General features: G+C 36.3%; 1 protein-coding gene across 1 annotated transcript in view; it reads left to right on the forward strand.

Moving 5' to 3' along the window:
- Window positions 1-18,430, forward strand: part of NELL2 (neural EGFL like 2) — a 398,788-nt gene that overhangs the window by 364,485 nt on the left and 15,873 nt on the right. Inside the window, exon 18 of the mRNA XM_032876521.1 lies at window positions 12,117-12,257. Coding sequence (XP_032732412.1) covers window positions 12,117-12,257 — 141 coding nt within the window. The remainder of the gene's footprint in view (window positions 1-12,116; window positions 12,258-18,430) is intronic.

Genomic DNA, 18,430 nt, shown 5'->3' on the forward strand with positions numbered 1-18,430 from the left:
CTTCTCCTCCGACGCCCTTTCCCTTGGTTTCTATTAGACTTGTGATCTTCTCACCTCACTGCTAGCAATTCTTCCTGTAGTCCCTCTTTCTTTTTTACCTCCCTCATTTCCCCCCAAAGACTGCCCTTGGTTCATTCTTGTCTCTCTCTAACCTCAACTTTACTAGTATCATCCAGCCAGTTCTGATTTTTGTAACATCTTGTGCAATCAGTTCTGATTATGCTCCTCTCATGCCTCCAGCCCTGGTACCTTTTTCCAGAACTCCTGTCTCATTTCTCTCTCCATCTAAACATCACTACTAGTGGAATTGCTATCCTATTATACTCAACATTTCTAAAATTAAGCTTCTGAATATTCTGAATGTATATTTCTTATGTATATGAAAGAAAAAGACATGTGGTTAAAAATCTCAAATGTAGAAATTAGAATGAAAAGCAGAAGCTTGCTGACTTACTTTCTAGAAGCCTTTCTGAAAAGAAGTTCTTTCTCTGAAATGCAGAACCAGAAAATGATTCAAAGATATTTTCTTCTACTTCCCAAAGATGATATGTGACTAGTAGCATATCAGATATACAAGAGAGCAGTTAATTTATGGCCTACACTGGATGACTTAGGACAAGCGTAATTGTCTTGTGAAAGTCCAGTTGACGCAAGATGCTAGAGGGACCACTTTTAATTCTTCTAGTATGTTCATACCATGCTTCAATTAGTCAATTTTAGAGGTTATCAACAACCTTCTTGCTATAAAAGATGAAGATTTGCCTCCCTATACCACCACTCTTCAATCTATCCCTCATTCTCATGCAAGTTACCCTTCCTGCCTTCAGCGTATGTATTTTCACCTTCATTTTTTGTTTTATCTGCTCTGGGTAGCATTTCTTAATTCTCCATTATGGAAAATAAAGATCTCCCTTCTACTCTTTACCTCCATCTCTCAGGTTCTGTCTTCTGCTTTCTTCCACCTCTTGTCTTTTTTATATTCTCAAGACTGATAAATTCTATGCAGTAACCACAATGAAGTATCCCATGTTCTCGCTAATTGATTAGGTCTAAAATTTGAAAATTCATAGTGTTTAAATTATTGTGACCATGCAAATACTATTTACTAGCATATGTGTAGTAATTCCTATCTTTAAAGCATTTTGTTTTGTTTTTTTCCTGAAGTTTCTAATTGATGGTAATTTTTCTTTTATACTTTATCATAAATTCATTATTTAAAATAAACTCTCCATCATATCTTCTGACATATAGACTTTTGTATCAGTCTGCATTCAGTCAGGAAGATGGAGCAACTAAAAGTATTATGGAAATAGGGAGTTTTATGTAGGAATTAAGATTTACACAGGTGTGAGAAGGGTTTGCGGAGTGAAGATCTGCAGGGCTGCAGCCTGAGGATTTGAAACACTCACTTATTACTTCAGAATGACACACTAGAATTGGTGAAGAAGCCAGAGCTCATAGGAACCACTGACACTGATTGCCATGACTACCCCCAAATAATGGCTTCTTCCTCACTTCTCTCTGGCAAATCTCAGGAGTCCCTCTCCTTGTTAAACACAGCACCATGTAGAGAAAGGGCTCCTGGGAAATGTAGTCCCCAGCCTTAGAAATAAAAAATGGTTGGTAACAGCATATATCCTCTACAGCTTTTTCCTAATAGACTTCCCTTTCAAACTCCCTGAATGGTAGATAGCATCAGAGCAGAAGTATGATACAATCTGACATATATTTTAATAGAACTGTCTGGATGCTATGAATTCACAATGGATGGTAGGAGGGAAAAATAGTATCAGGGATATTCATTAGGCTGTTATATTAATTCAAATGAGAGATGGTGGCATGGACTGGAGTGGTAAGCATGAACGTGGTTACAAGTGGTGATTAGATTCTGGATATATTTTGAAGACATTGCCAGTAGGATTTCTGGATAGATTTGGTAAGAGGAGTGAGAGAAAGAGAGAAATTAAAAATAAATCTAAAGTTTTTTGCCTAAGTAATGGGATGGTGTTGCCATTTGATGAAGTGGGGAAGACTTCAGAAGGAGCAGTTTGGTATCCAAGTGGAAACATTGAGTGAGGAATCGAATAACTGGGTGAGAAAACAGATAGGTTTGGAAGAGAAGACAGTGATCTGAGAGGAAGTGTGAATGAGGTAATGTATTATTTTCCTAAGGTTGTTGTACAAAAATACCACCAACTGGGTGGCTTAAAATAATAGGAATTTGTTACCTTATAGTTCTGTAGGATCTAAGTCCAAAATCAGAGAGTCATCAGGGCCATGGTCCTTCTGAAGACTAAGAATCTTTCTTGCCTTTTCCAGCTTCTGGTAGCCCCAGAGATTTTTTAGCTTGTGACTATATAACTGCAGTTTCTGCGTCCATCTTCGTATTGATTTTGTGTGTGTGTGTGTTTCTCTGTGTCTTCTCCTCTGAAAAGGACACCAGTCATTGGACACAGGGCCCTCCCTAAATCCAAGATGATTTTATGTCAGGATCCTTACCTAATTATATCTACAGAGACTCTATTTCCAAATAAGGTCACATTCTGAGTTCCAAGTGGACATGAATTTTGGGAGACCATTATTCAACCCACTACAGGTAGTTTTAAGTGTATTGATGGTTTTTGGGAATTTAAAGCCTTCCTACTAGATAAAATCACTAGGAAGCTAGTAGAGAGAAAAGAAAAGATCAGAGAATAGATCCCTGGGGAACTCACACTTTTGGAAATTGAGGAGATAAGACCTACAAAAAAAGCCCAAGATATAGAGGCCAGTGAGGTAAAAAGAGAACTAAAAGTGGTATGTCCTTGCAAAATGAGGAAAGTATTTCAAGGAGAAAGAGATAAACTACCGGCAGGTCTTTCTCTGCCTTGATTTAAACTTTTATAGAACATTTTTTTTAAATACTGCATGAACATAAGTTTTCTAAGGAATTATATGTCTTAAAGTATCTTTATTCTGCTTTCATAGATATTTGATAGTTATGCTAAGTATAGACTACTTCTAGTCTATACTTAAAACAGAACTTAAAACATTTCTGGGTCAAAATAATTGACCTTGGTCAAAATAATTATTTCACTGTGTGAGCATGCAGTGCTACATGTGAGTAAAATGATGCTAGACTACTTCTCATCCCTTTATATGTAATCTATTATATCCTTCTGGAAGATATTAAGATTTGTATTTTATACTTATTGTGAAATTACAGTCAGTGTGCATTTAGATGTGAGTCTTTCTTTTGTTCATTTGTGAGGCAGTGTTGTATATGGAGTAAGAGTTTGATCTCTGTATCTAGGGTGTCTGGTTCAAATTCCAGTTCTGTTCTTCTATAGTCTTGGGGTAAATTACTTAAATTCTCTTAAAAATTACTTGCCTAAATTTATTCCTCTTTAAAATGGGGAGCATGATAATATTTCCTACTTCATGAAACAGCTGTCAACACTAAATGAATGTATATAGGTATATTATAAATTGCAGGGGCTGCTGCATAGTAAGCCATGTCTATGTATTGGCTATCAGGTCATTTTTCATTATTTGAAGACCTTGGTTTGGGGCTTTTTAATCTGAGGACTCTGTAGTGAAGAGTTCTTATTGTTTTTAAAGATATTTTTCTCCCATTGACCTTTCTGTTTTCTTGGTATGAATTTTGTCTTTAATCAGAAACTAGGCCTTTTAGGTTGGTGCTCTTTGCTTTTATTTCAATCATATTTTTCGTCTTTTTTCTATATGTTATGCTACCTCTACTTGATCTTCTAAGCCTTGCATTACATTTAAAAATTTCTCAGCTGTCATATTTTTAATTTTCAAGAACTCTTCCTTATTCTTTGAATATTCTTTTTTTTTTTTACAGTATTGTGTCCTTTTCTTATGGGTGAAATATTCTCTCAAATATTTGAAGATATTAATAAGAAATAATATTTGAAGATATTAATAAGAAGTGTTTTAAGTTCTGTCCTATAATTATTTCTATTTCCTTCACAGTCAGTTTTTCTGATGGTATATCTTGCTTATCCTAGTAACCAAGTATGTTATATACTTTTCTTAAGTATTTGTTGTCCCTTGATTAAACACATTAGTGTTTAAGAGTGAGTAAATAGAAAAACTGATTTTGAGCTTTGATTATGAAGTTTAAGTTTGCTGACTGGCAGACTTACAGTAAGTGAGCTAAAAGAGAGCCAGTTTTGTTTTGTGTTGGTTTTTATAATTTGAAATCTCTAAACACTGAAATGAAGGGACTTTGTTCCAAGGGACGGTAACTCCTGTATTGGCTGCCCAGTTTCTTCCAGATATTTTATCCATTTTCTTTACAGAAGAACCATCCATTGTGGCTTTAAGGATAATTGCTTTTTTTTAGCAGTCTGCTCAAGGTGGGGGGGGTTGATTATTCATCAGTAGACTTTTAATTAAACCAACTACTTACAACTCCATGTCTCACATTAGTTTTATGTGGAATTTCACATCTCTTTGGAATTCTTCAGGGAGATTACTACCTGGATCACCTGTAGCACCCCACTATTACATATATATTCTAGGCTGTGGCTTCCTTTGCTCTGACTATACCACTTCAGAAATATATTCTATTTTCCAAGGAAAGACAAAAAAGTACTGAATTTTCTTTTCTGCTGGGGGTGTTTTTCCTTTTGCCTTTGTATAATCATCATGTTGTACACTTTAAATATCTTACAATTCTATTTTCCCATTATATCTCCATAAAATTAGAAAAAATAAAATTGGTTTTTTAAAAAGGAAGGTAAAAACATATATTTAGGAATAAATCCTGGCAAAATATGCCTAAGATAATCCTTTCAGAAAACTACAGACTATAAAATCTATAAAAATTATTAGAGAAAGAGGATATATATCATGCCTCTGGATTAAAAGATTCAATAATGTAAAGATGTCAGATCAATCCATAGAATCAATGCAGACTTTCTCCTCCCCATTTTTTGTTTTGTTTTGTTTGGGGTTTTTTGGTGAGAAATTCACAAAGTGATAGATGCAAAGCTTGAAGAATCAAGACACTTTTTGAAAAGCAAGGGGGAGGGAGAGAGGACTTTCTCCAGAATTGAAGCTATTCTAATTAAGTCAGAATATTCACGAGTTTACATACCACACCCCACCCCTAAAAAACCCCTTATGATAGTTGCTATTAAGGCAAAATGCAAGGAACACATAGGAGAAAGTACAAAAAACAATGAGCACTAGGAGATCTAAGGAAGGAGTCAAGGAAGGCTTTCCAGAAGGAAATTAGTCTAATATGAGACAGAGACAGGTAAGAAATAGAATAAGGCAATGAGAAAGAGGAGCATTCTAGGTAGTAGGGACAGCATAGGCAAAGACTGTGAAGGAAAAAAAGAAATGTGAAGACCCCAGCAACTACAAGAAAAATCAGGTTGTTCTTTCTCTGTATGGTATGTCTCTGGACATACATAATGTGAACTTGGCCAGTCTTACATCAACACAGAACATGAGAGGGCTTTTTACAGTGACTGAAGATAAGCATTTGAGAAAAAATATGCTATGCTTCCTTATCCCTAACTCCACTGTTGTTACCCTCAAATCTTTATTGACTTTTTTCCTAGATCATGATAAACATCCTCATAAAGACATGAGACTGCTCCTAGTTTTGCCCAGTCCCATCTGTGCAACATAGAGGTGCTACCCTGTTCCTCCCAAAGTAGGCCTTAGATCAACCACATCACTCTACTGTTAAAGACTCTTCAGTGACTCCTGATTGTCCACAGAAGACAAGACATTCTCTGATCTAAACCCTACTTGTAAAACTGTATTTTCTTTGGGCGCCTGGGTGGCTCAGTGGGTTAAGCCGCTGCCTTCGGCTCGGGTCATGATCTCGGGGTTCTGGGATCGAGTCCCGCATGGGGCTCTCTGCGCGGCAGGGAGCCTGCTTCCCTCTCTCTCTCTCTCTGCCTGCCTCTGTCTACTGTGATATCTCTCTGTCAAATAAATAAATTAAAAAAAATCTTTAAAAAAAAAAAAAAAAAAAAAACTGTATTTTCTTTGTTCCTTTCCAGGTAATCAAAAGACATAAATGAGCATGATTTATAAACTATGAGGTGGAGGTAGAATTTATACATATTAATAGCCTGTATAAGCCAGGTACCACTCCCATGAGGCCTTGCATACTAAATGGTAGGAAACAGCAAACTATTAACAGAGAGAATTATTTCTCATTCAAAACCAGAAAACTCAGAGAGATTTGGCAAAATATTCAAAGTTATGTAGCTAATAAGCCAAAGAGCTAGAATTCACTCATATTAAGATATATATTGCGATATCTCAAAGCAGAAGCTGTTCCTCCAAGAGACAGCCTAATGTCTGAAGCCTGTCTTCAGAGGCAGCCTAATATGGGAAAGAACACTGGACTGGGCCATTAAGAGTGTTTGGGTCTGTTGTGTGAGCTTGGGCAATGTATTTGTTCTCATGGCTTCTTTGTGAAATAGGGATAAGAATATTTCACATGGTTGTAGTGAGGAATAAATGATATGATGACATTGTTATGTGTTTTATATTTATATGTATTAATGCTTTTTTAGGAGCAGTCAACTTCCTGATTATGAACTATAAAGTAATGAAAATAATTTTCACTAAATCTGCAATGTTATCACCCAACTTGTGAAGAGGCTTTTATGCTTTTATGGTTCTCAAAGTTTATTTACGTATTTTGCCCTGTTTTATTTAAAAAAAAAATGAATATGAAAAAAGTCTTATGAAATTTTGGACAATATTTTATATCCAGATCTGATATAGTTATTAAAAACAACACAATGCTCAGAAGAGTTTGCATTCCTTGAACACTCACATCTAAATATTAAAAGCAGACTCCCCAGAAGCTCAACAAGAGACAGAGGGGAATGACCTTGTGATTAAAAAAAAATGCTGCAGATAATCTAGAAAACAAATAATCACATGTGGGTAATCAAGAGTTGATTAATTGTTTTCAGGATGTTTAATTGCCTGCTGTTTATCGATATAATTTAACTACCAGTGCACAGGACAGTGATATAAATAGTCCAAGTACTATTTTTTATGACAAATGATGTCAGGTTTTTATTAATGATAAAGAGAATGAAAGACAGAGCTCTTATTGTTAGACTTTGTCATTAAAAATAATGTGCTCACTTTAAAGAAGAGCTGGATTTTCTTTTCTTCTGTGTAGAGTAGCAACTAATCAGTTTCCTCTTAGCTTAAAAGAGAGCAGGTTAAACTAATGAGCAGAGTCTGTCTTAGGCATGGATGATTCTAGATATTTGCACATTTTTATTCTTAGTTATGTTGTTATGACAGAAATAACTTTTATCATGTATGATAACAAAGTTGCTTATCACTCAAGTGTCTCACCCTGTAACTATATTAAATTTTACAAGGAAATAATTTGTCATTGTTTGAAGTGACCCTTTAAATGCTGATGGCAACAGCCATTTTCAGTTGAAAACAGTGGTCCATGTGACATTCTAGAAGGCATCCATTCTTGTGTTGTCATACCTCAGGGAGACAAAGAAAACAAGACACTGACATGTGTGAGCTTTTTTTTATTCATATCTTTTTCTTTCTTGTTTTTCTGCTTGTTGGTTTGTTTTTAATGATTGCCTCAAAAACATATGTGCTTTCTAGAAAATCTATCCTCAACAGTGCCTTCCACTTTTATTATCTAAGTCGATTTTGATCCCCGGAGTATGACTACTGTTCATGACTGCTGTTGGATGGCTAAATATTATTTGGAGTTTGAATTCTCTGTGCTCTGGGACAGCATTTTAATATCATCACTAGCTGACTGTTCTAAATGTTGCTACTGCGGGAGTTTTAATTGTCCTTAGGGAATTAGGAACTGGTTCCTTTCTAAGACAGAATATGTAATGAAATCACAGGTTTTCATAAAATGTATTTTTAGTTTTCTATATAATGTACCGACAGAGTACAAAATTAAGGTCCTTATAATCAAGACTAAATCATATGAGCTTATACATTCTGTACTATTCTTTTTGAAAACTTCTATTCAGTTCAGAAAGTAATTTGTTCAAACATGGTAGTTCTCACTTGGAATGAAATAACATTTTTCTCTCCTCGGTCTGCTGTTCCCTGTGAATCTAACTCAATTAGATAATGTAAAGTTTGGGTTTTAACTGACCAGAAGAAAATACTCAAGAAATGAATTCTTTGAAATTTTGTCTTTACTGTTTTCTATATAGAGCATAATATATGCATATTTGAAAATGCACACAATATGTGTGTCACTTATATGTTAAACATAGTATTATATTCAAATGTGTGTATAGATAAAATATACTTACTTCTTAAATTGTGAATCAGATTTCCATTCTTCACTTACTAAATATTTACTGAATAACTGAGAACATATATACCATCAAGTAGCTTACATATGAAGGTGTTTGTTTTAGCTTTGGCTTTAATTAAAACCATGAGCCAAACAAACATGCCTTCTGGTGGGAAGTGCATACTTTGGTGATTCAAGCACACTCATTTTCTGCTGATTTTCACCAAAGCAGAAGAGTTTGCATACACAAATCAATATTAGCAGGAACATGAAAGTGTAAAATGAAGTACTATATATTATATTGCCTGGCTAGTTTTTCTTCACTATCCTAAATAATAGCAAGTATATAATTTGAAGCATGACATAGACATCCTAAATATTTTATAAATTGAGTCCTATTTTAAATGAACTAAGGTATTTCACTACATGAGGAAGTACTCACCACATCCTTCTGAAATGTGAATAATTGCTCCATACTGTATTTTGTTGTTTTCAAAATTTTAGTCACTTATATACCAACTTCATCATTTGTTATATAATGTTTATACCATCATTTACTTAATATTGTTTCTGTAATGTCTGTCACTTTTTAAATGTAAATATAATTTCACTACTGTACTATTCATATCACTTGCTATAAATGGAAATAATTCAGAAATATAAATACCTAGCCATTAAAATCGTGTATTATCAGGCACCTGGGTGGCTCAGTGGGTTAAGCCCCTGCCTTCAGCTCATGTCACGATCTCAGAGTCCTGGGATCAAGCCCCGCATCGGGCTTTCTGTTCAGCAGGAAGCCTCCTTCCCCCTCTTTCTCTGCCTGACTCTCTGCCTACTTGTGACTTCTCTCTCTCTGTCAAATAAATAAATAAAGTCTTTAAAAAAAACATCCTGTATCATCACCTAAATAACATGACACTGGTGGCAGATCTATGACATGTTGGGAAACACTGTCATATGTGATTGTAAATTCAGATTTTTATAAATTTAATTCTCTTAAAATAAAAGACAGTTTAGATGTATATTAATCTCAGTGAGGCAGAAGTTATTTCTGGTTTGTGCATCCTTGTTTCCCAGCACTTAGTACTTGGCACATAACAGGCATTCAATAAAAATTGAATGCAAATTAATGTGTAGTGCATATATTTGCATATTCATCATCTAAAATACTACTTAGTAGTAATAAATAATAACACAAACAGGAAATGAAAATACATTTTTCAAAAGAGGAAAATACATTTGTCCAACATGCGTTTGTATTCCCAGTCTTTAGAACACGAAGTAATATAATACATTCTCATTAAGCTTCAGTGAGCGTATTTGTAACGTAGGAAAGGGTGCTGCAATGTAGGAGAGAGAAGTGGGCCCAAGGCAGTAAGGAGTGGGTCTAGCGATTGCAAAGAGGGAGGAGAGAAAGTAAGTGAGAAGTAAAAATTGAAATACATATCTATGTCATGAGACCCAAGCTAAGCCCGCAACTGTGTTCAGGCAATAAAAAAGGACTAAATTAAAGGCTAAATATACATGCGAAAGTTGTGTCAGTGGAAAAGGCTCTGTTCCATTAATAGTTACTTGCAAATCACCAATACTAATGACCAGATTCTTCTAAAACAAGATACTTTACAACTTCGCCCTCATGGCCTTTCTTCCAAGAAACTCACTTCTAAAGCTGAAATCCCAACCCGTTTTCTTTTGTCCATGTAGTTCAGAAATGACATAATCAGTTTTCTGCATCATTTGGGTTAGAAGAAAAGACTGTATTAGCTGAAATGAGCATAGCGTTTTAGCCCCATTTATAATCGGAGATTCATCAGTTAGGGAGGCTCCTGAAATACAAATAAGCTGTTTCATAAAGCCTAGGAGGCCTCAGTAAATGGAAGCAATCCACATCAGCTATTTGTCAAGAAGTCAGTGGTTAGCTGATTTGACCACTAACAATTATTTTGACAGTAGGAATTACTGATAGTAGGAACTAACTCTTCAGAAGAGGAACTACAGAGGCAAAAGATTTCTTAGTTCAGAAATGATGTTAAAATTTTGCAATGATATAAAATATATATATATGTATGTATACACATATATATAGTGTGTATATATATGTGTGTGTATGTATATATACTTATTGCCTAATCTAAGAGAATGGTTTACACCTTGTTTTATTAAGGGAATTCTGGGCTTGTCAAGAAATGAATGAGGGATGGCTTATTTCTCTTTAAAAAAAAAAAAACAGTGTATTTATTCAAAAAATGTGTCTCTTTCAAAATCAAATAGAGAAAAGGCAAATTTTTAAAAAGAAAATGAAAGGAATATATACTTCCGAGAATTTAGAGTTAAATGGGATGGAAGTAGGAAGGAAGTAGATTCTGTGGAGCTGAAGTGGACTGTCTTCAGCTGAGAGAGGACTCTAAAATGCAGGCCTTCCCTTCAACACGCGGGACATTGTCATGCCTGGTCACTGCAGCAGGCACTGCGATGCAGGTGGGGCAAGTATCTAAGAAAGGGCTATCCTACATTAGTGAGTAGAATTTTCAGTCGTGGCATACAGCTGTCAGGATGGAAGTAAGGTTCATGTGGATATTTCCGCAGCCATGATTTGCTGTCATCTCAGCATTTAGCAGGGTCTGAGTCAGTCAGAGCACCAAGCAGAAGGAGGCATTCTGTAAGGCAACTCCAGGAATTACTTTTTCCTCTGTGAGCAAAGGAAGAGACCTGGATTGATTTCGGATGTTTTCATCATTAACAGACTTAATGAATAAGCCCATAGTATCAGATAAGATTTTTAAATGGTAGCATGCAAAAATCTGACCCAAAAAGTAGAATAAAAGGCTCACAGTATTCGGGAGTAATAATAAACCATTGGAGGAAATATGTGAGACTGAAAATACATAGCTCTCTTTGTTTAGACAGTTTTCCTGATTTCAGCCTGTGTCGGCTTCTATGAAGGAACACACACCTGAAAGTCAGGCAACAGTGAACTTTTAGGTGACCTTGGTTAAATCCCATAATTTTCTTTTGCCTCATTCTTCTTCCATATGTTCAATAAGCAATCTACCTGGCAAGGTTTTTTTGTTTTGTTTTGTTTTGTTTTGTTTTTGAGGGTTGAATGCGGTAGTATATGTGAAACCCATTAAAAATTGACATAAATGGTATATATTCTTGAAAGTATTAAACATGTTGCTATTGCTACTGGAGATGAATGAAATTTTAGTCAAGGTGGGTAGGTTAGGTTTATAGTAATAAAAGACCCTAAAAATAAATAAATAAATAAAAGACCCTAAAATCTCAGTGGCTTAAAGCAAAACGCCTGATTTCTTGCTCATATTCCACGTCCATCAACTAGGGGAGGACTGTTCCCCATATCACCCTCACTCAGGGACTCAGACTGATCTTTAGAGCCCCTGGGGACTGTCGGTCATTGTGATGGGGAAGGGCACATGTGAATCACAGGCTGCATCTTAATGTGACACATGCCACTTCCTAATTGGCTTCATGCATTCATATGGCAATCCTAGCTTGTGTCCAGAATAAGAGCTAGAAATACATGGTGAGCAGCACTAATGATACTCATAGACCATTTCTTTTCATTTTATCTGTTTTTGATGACTTTTGCAGAGAAGCCATCTAGCTATTTCTCCTGTTACTAATACCACTACCTTCTTTCTGTATAGCTTTCAACAACCAAGTAGACTTTCTTGAGTTTCTGTTTCCTCAGTTTTAAGGATTTGCTGGCACTAAATCTAGTAGCTCTCTAGCAGAATATTTGAGTTTGGGGCAGAGGAAGGCAACAATTGTATAACAACCCGTTTTTGTTTTCTTTGCCAAACAGACATAGATGAGTGCTCTGATGGCTTTGTTCAATGTGACAGTCGTGCCAACTGCATTAACCTGCCTGGATGGTACCACTGTGAGTGCAGAGATGGCTACCATGACAATGGGATGTTTTCACCAAGTGGAGAATCTTGTGAAGGTCAGTATAAGGAAAAGAACTAGAGCTTAAGAACGTCTTTTGAGCTTGAAATATATGCAGTAAGGTGTAAATAGTAGACACTGATGTAATGTTTAAGTTACGGGTGATTTTTGCTGTGTGTTTGTACAATGATGATTGGGAACATGTTACAATTGGAACTTTGCTTACTAATTATAATTAATTGACTTTTAGATATTTAGAATTTGTGACACTAAACTGGTTCTCTCCAGATATCTGCAACTGTTAAAGGATGTTTTTAGAATGAATAAACCCATAGTATCACATTTTTAAATGGCAGCAGGCAAAAAAGCTGACCCCAAAAGAGCTAGAAAAAATAGATGAGGCAAGCACAATAGAAGAAAAATAGAGAGAGAGAAAATATGATAATGATATGGCCACGGATAATATTCACAGTACATGCTACACTGGACTATTCCTAACCTATCACTTGGCTGGCAAAGTAAGAACTGTTTAGAGAATGTTGGACATGATCCCTGCTTCAGAGGAGATTTCAATCTCATGGGAGTAGAAAATTTAATCAGTTCATATATAATTACTTACCATTAATTTTGAATTATTTTCAGTCAATTGACAAACAACTCTGCCCCTCTATATCCCCTATTAAAGGGCATGACTTTTTAGAAAGCAGGCAGGCTATACAAAGACTCATGAATAATTGCTAGGGAAACCACCCACACTGAAAGGATTTGCCCTCAGATGTTTGGCACAGGAATCCTCAAGAAGTTATAATTTTCTCCATTTGTATTTACACCTTTATAGATTAACAACCTGAGAGAATAATGTTACTAAAATGACACAGCAGTGAAAGCCTTGGAGAATCCAACTTAACACTACTTGACACCTAAATGATAAGGTGTCTTTTCTTCTTGAACCTCAAAGGGTTTTCACACAGAAAAATAGTGAAGCAGACTAGGGTGATAGATGTTTCCAGTGCGCTTTGCACTTTGCTTGAAGCTGCAGAGCTCTGGGCCTTAAGTAGAGGGATCATCTGAATTTTCTGGATAGGAATGGGAATGCTGTCGCCTTACCAGGAGCTAAAACCTGGCTTTTGCAAATAAATGCCGCACTGTGGTCTTAGGGCTTTCCTTGGCCCTCCTGAACATCTCAGTAGAGAATGCGAGCGCTGCAGAATCCTGGGCCGCCTGGAACCATGGATTGCAAATCAAGAGGCAGATCAGACTGTGATTTTGCACTTCCCTGATAAACTACTTTTTTCATGAAGTCTACTTTTTTTTTAAGTGCTACCTTTTTGTTAAGATTATCTTTTACTTTAAGTTATACACACAAAGAATAAATATAAGCTGATTATAAATAATTCAGGTTGATGAAGTTCTAGAACCTAGGTGAGGTTCGGTGGGCTGAGGTCTGGAGCCGATGACCAAGAAAGAATTCTTGAGACATCTTTGGTGCAAAATGGTGGTTTATTAAAGCACGGGGACAGGACCCGTGGGCAGGAAGAGCTGCTGCCCCGGGTTGTGAGAGATGGCAGGTTATGTACCTTGCGGTTGGGGGAAGGGAGGTTTCAATGGAACTTTCATATGCTAAAGAGGGCCTACAAGGTGCCGGGATACGGGAGGCCTTGCGGCTTGATCAGTGTTGTCTTTTGGCAAGCCAGTCACATTTCTGCTATCAAGCGTCTTTGTTAGTGAGATTTGGGTTTAGAAGAAATTTAACTTTATTTAGGGCTGAGGAACTCAGTTATTTGCCTCTGGAAATTTGTGCTATTGATAAGGTAACTTCTTTGTTTGTAGATCTCTAGGACATTTGTAAACCAAGGGAGACTATCTTGCAGGATTGTGATCTCTGCAAGTTAACTATTTGTTTCTTATGGCGGTCAAGGGTGCCTGAGGAATGCTACACATATTACTGAGGGGGAGCAGATGGAGAGGGGGTGCAAGGTGCCAGCTTTTGCTTTGTCTTCAGCCAGCCTCCTGTTCCCTTATCACAGGTCACACACAGATACATAGATTAAAGCTGAAAATGCATCTTAATTTTATCCCTCCCCTTCCTCATCTGTTCTTCTTCCCCAGGGGGAACCTGTGTTTAGTTTTGCTCGGTACCCTAGTACACCCTTTCCATGCATTGGAATGTGAAGAGAAAAAACACATACCTCTTCTGACTATCTCACTTTACATTTGCAGTGGCACTCACTATCTTTGAAATTTATAACTGCAAATCTCAAGAGGGCTGTATTAGTTATCTATTGATGCATAACAAATTACCCCGAAAACTTCGCAGCGAAAAACAAAAGTTCTCTGACAGTTTCTGTGGGTTTGGAATCTGTGGATAGCTTACCTGGAGGCCTCTGGGTCCACAGCGTCTCACGAGGTTGCAGTCAAGTTGAGGGGAGTAGGACTCTGCTTCCAAAATTGCTCATGTAGTTCTTGGCAGGCCTGGTTTCCTACAGGCCCCAAAGCATAGTTGCCCAGACCAACATTTTGGAGTCACTGTTTCTTTCCTTTGTATTTCATATCGAGTATATTAACAAGTCTCATAATTTTGATTTTCAAAATATATTTCCAGTCTTACCACTTCTCACCATGTGTGTTGTTACCACGTTGGTCTAAGCCATCATTATCTTTTGTCTGGACTAGTGTCACTTTCTCCAAACTGGTCTCCCTACTTCCTCCCTTGACTCCCTTAGAGTCTGTTTTCTCTAACACTAAGGATGACTTCTAAAAGTCAGAAGTAAGAGCATGTTCCAGTTCTGTTCCAGTGCCTGGAGCCTTTCGATCTCTCTTCAGAGTAAAATCCAAAACCCAACAATGGCTTATAAGAGTCTACATGACATGAGTATTTGGCTTTCTTGCCATTTCACAAATATACCAAACTGATTCCCTTCTCAAGCACTCTTCTTTTTGTTGTTGGAATGTCTTTTCCCCAGATCTTTGTATTTTTCTTTCATATGATTCAGATTTCCTCCAAAATGGCTTCTTTGGGAGTTCCAACTTAAAATAACATACTTCTCTGACACTCTTCATTTACCTTGCTTCATTTTTCTTCATAGAAATTATAAGTTCTCCTGAAATGATTGTATATTTTTTGCTTACTTGTTTATTATCTTCCATAGAATCTTCTATATGACATCTATGAGATTTTTTGTGCTTGCCTAGGACAGTGCTTGTCACATAGTAGATAATATGCTCATTTGTCCAGTGAAAAAGATTGAGATGGATAAAAATTGAGAGAGATACAAGGATACACATAATATTTAATCAAAAGTACATTAGGAATACAACCTCTGTTAGAAGTAGACATATAATAGGATATATAGTAGATATAGTCCTATGTTAGAACTAAATATATAAAATAGTGATCAGGACAGAATAACAAAGCATAATCAGTACACTCACAAGTGTTCAGAAAGTAACATGAAAACTAAACTAGGCATTAAAATAACAAATGATAAAGATGAGGATGGGGAAGTAAAGGATTGTATGAGATGTTTATGCAAAACAGACTTCAAGGAAATTCTTTAAACATGGAAACAGCTGGAGATCTTTTTTTTTTTTCTTAATACAACTCTGGAAAGATAATTCTACTATTATCTTCCAATAGAATTTTTAATGATTATCAGAGAACCTACAACTTTTTCAGAAGATAATGTGCTCTGATAGAAGCCTTAAAAAATGTTATAAAAAAAGGCTAAAATGCTTCTTCTAAACAACTATCCATTTGCTAAAATTTCAGTGATTTGTAGAATTGTAATATTAGTATTTAGAAGAATACAGTTTTAAGAGTATGATTATATCTGAGCAGGTGCCATATTTCTGTTGCTAAAAAAAAAAGGCATTTCAAAGTGGACAAAGTCACAGCAGTAGGTTCACAATTACTCTGAAGACATGCATAAATATATTTGAAGACATGAATAAATAACTGTGTACTGTTTCACCACTTTTCAGGCTGCAGTTGAATAACCTACAACATACATGTTGATAAGCTGCATTCATACAAATTATATGTTGTTTTGGTCATCCATTTATCTCAGAGGTATAGATATTTAATTCCCAGATAATGTGCCTGAGTACCATTTTCCTTTTCCATGTCATCATTTGTACTATGCCTGGAAATATGTCTCTCTCTGAGAATAAAGCCCAGTACTTTTTTACATAAGAATATTTTATTTACATGCCCACTCTCTCACCCCTCCATTGCTTTAATTTCTGGATTATTTCTATGCGTGGTGAGGCTTTTGAACTTGTAAGACCAAAAAAGAAACAGTGTTTATAGGATAGCATCTAGTATGATGCTCAAGCCAAATATTGTAAATTCTCGACCTAAATCAAGAAGAAGGACAAAAATGAAATGAATCCAGCTTACCTCAACAAGCAGTTACTGAATCCATGCACAGGTACCTTCAGGTATTTGCCAGGCATCTGCTGCACAGAAACATAAAGGAGGTGTGGTCTCTGCTCGCAGCCTGCGGAAGAGATGGAATATGTACCACAACTGTCATACAAGATATAGTGACTTTCTTAATAGAGGAGAAAGCTATAAGGCTGAAAATAATAAATACTTGAGAAAAATATAAATGTAGAGCTGTTAGGAAACAGAAGAAGAAATGATTTCCTGCTTGGGCACAAGAAAGGCTTGATTGTCTAGCATTTGTATGAGGACTTCAAGTATGCTGTGATTATTGGCAAGCTGAGAAAGGGAAAGAGAGATAAGCAAAAGAAGTAGCTTTAAATGCCTTTCTAAGAAGTTTGAACTTGGCTCCAAAGGACCATTTTTGAGAAAGGAAATGATGAAAATATATCTTCACCAAATCCATATTTGGGCCCAGTTCTATTTTCTGAACTCCAGACCCATATATTCAACTATTTGCTGGACAGCTCTACTCGGAAGCCCGGAAGAAAGCGTAATTCAACATGTCCTAAACTAATTTGAAGCCTTTCTTCATCCCACCACCCACTTTCACTCCACAGCGAAGTCTTGCTCTTCTTTCTTTAAATAGGATCAGCCAAATATTTCCAAGCCAGAAATCTAAACATAATTCAGGACCACCTCCTCTCCCTAATCTTCAAAGCTAACAGATCACTAAGTTGCTTTATTTATTTAATGATTTTTTCTATTTTTGGAAGATTCTCTCCTGTTAGTTTCTTTTTCTTCATCTCTTCACTGCTAATGGTCAGTTCAGCACTGTGCTTAAGAGCACAGACTTGAAGCCTGACTACTTGGATTCTCACTTGGGCTCTATACCTTACTCTAGACCTAGGGAGAGTTACACAACATTTCTACGCTTCAACTTCCTGATATAAAATTGGGAGAATAACTGTATCCTTCAGTTGTTGTGAGGATTAAATGAATGATTATGTGAAAGCACTTAGAATCTGGCACACACCAACCAGTAATAAGTATTTGCTTTTATTATATGACCATTGCTTGCCTAGACTACTGAAACAACCTATTAATTGATCTCATGGCTGTAAATTCTAATCCACTGAAATCCTTTTTCCAAAATGAAGTAAAAGGAATCTTTCTTTAAAAAAAAATCTGATTTTTTTTTGCAGTTCCCTAAAATGACATTTTATTGTCTTTATGATGAAGCTCAGATTTCTTTTTCTTTTCTTTTTTTTTTTTTAAGATTTATTTATGTCAGAGAGAGAAAATGCAGGGGAGGAGCAGAGGGTGAGGGAGAGAGAAACTCAAGCAGACTCTACACTGAGCGTGGAGCCCAGTGTGAGGCCCAATCTCATGACCCATGAGATCCTGACCTGAAACCAAGAGTCAAACGTTTAACTGACTGTGCCAGCCAGGTGCCCCTGAAGTTCAGAGTTCTTAACACAACTTTTACTTGGGCCCTGAGTACCTCTTCAGCTCACTGTCTAACTACTCTCTTCCTCCTACACATTTAACTCATTCCCTCTAACACATCTTGCTGACTCTAAACTTTGGGTTTTCAAGTATACCTGTACCTCCACCTAGACCACCCTTTCCTTCTCTTAGTTGGCCAAATCTTATTCATAGTTTAATTGCCACTAGAATGTATATGTGGGCAAGAGGAAGATCCAGAAAGAGCTACCAGTGTGATAGGAAGCAAGAAAATTTATTAGGGAGGGAAGATGAACTATATCAAATGCTGCTGTTAGATCAAGTTAGATCTGAAATGAGACTTGGATTTAACAACATTATTTCTTCAATAACTCACTAAA

Source organism: Lontra canadensis, unplaced genomic scaffold (genome assembly GCF_010015895.1).
Source record: "Lontra canadensis isolate GAN:19392208 unplaced genomic scaffold, GSC_riverotter_1.0 scaffold59, whole genome shotgun sequence".
NCBI lineage: Eukaryota > Metazoa > Chordata > Mammalia > Carnivora > Mustelidae > Lontra > Lontra canadensis.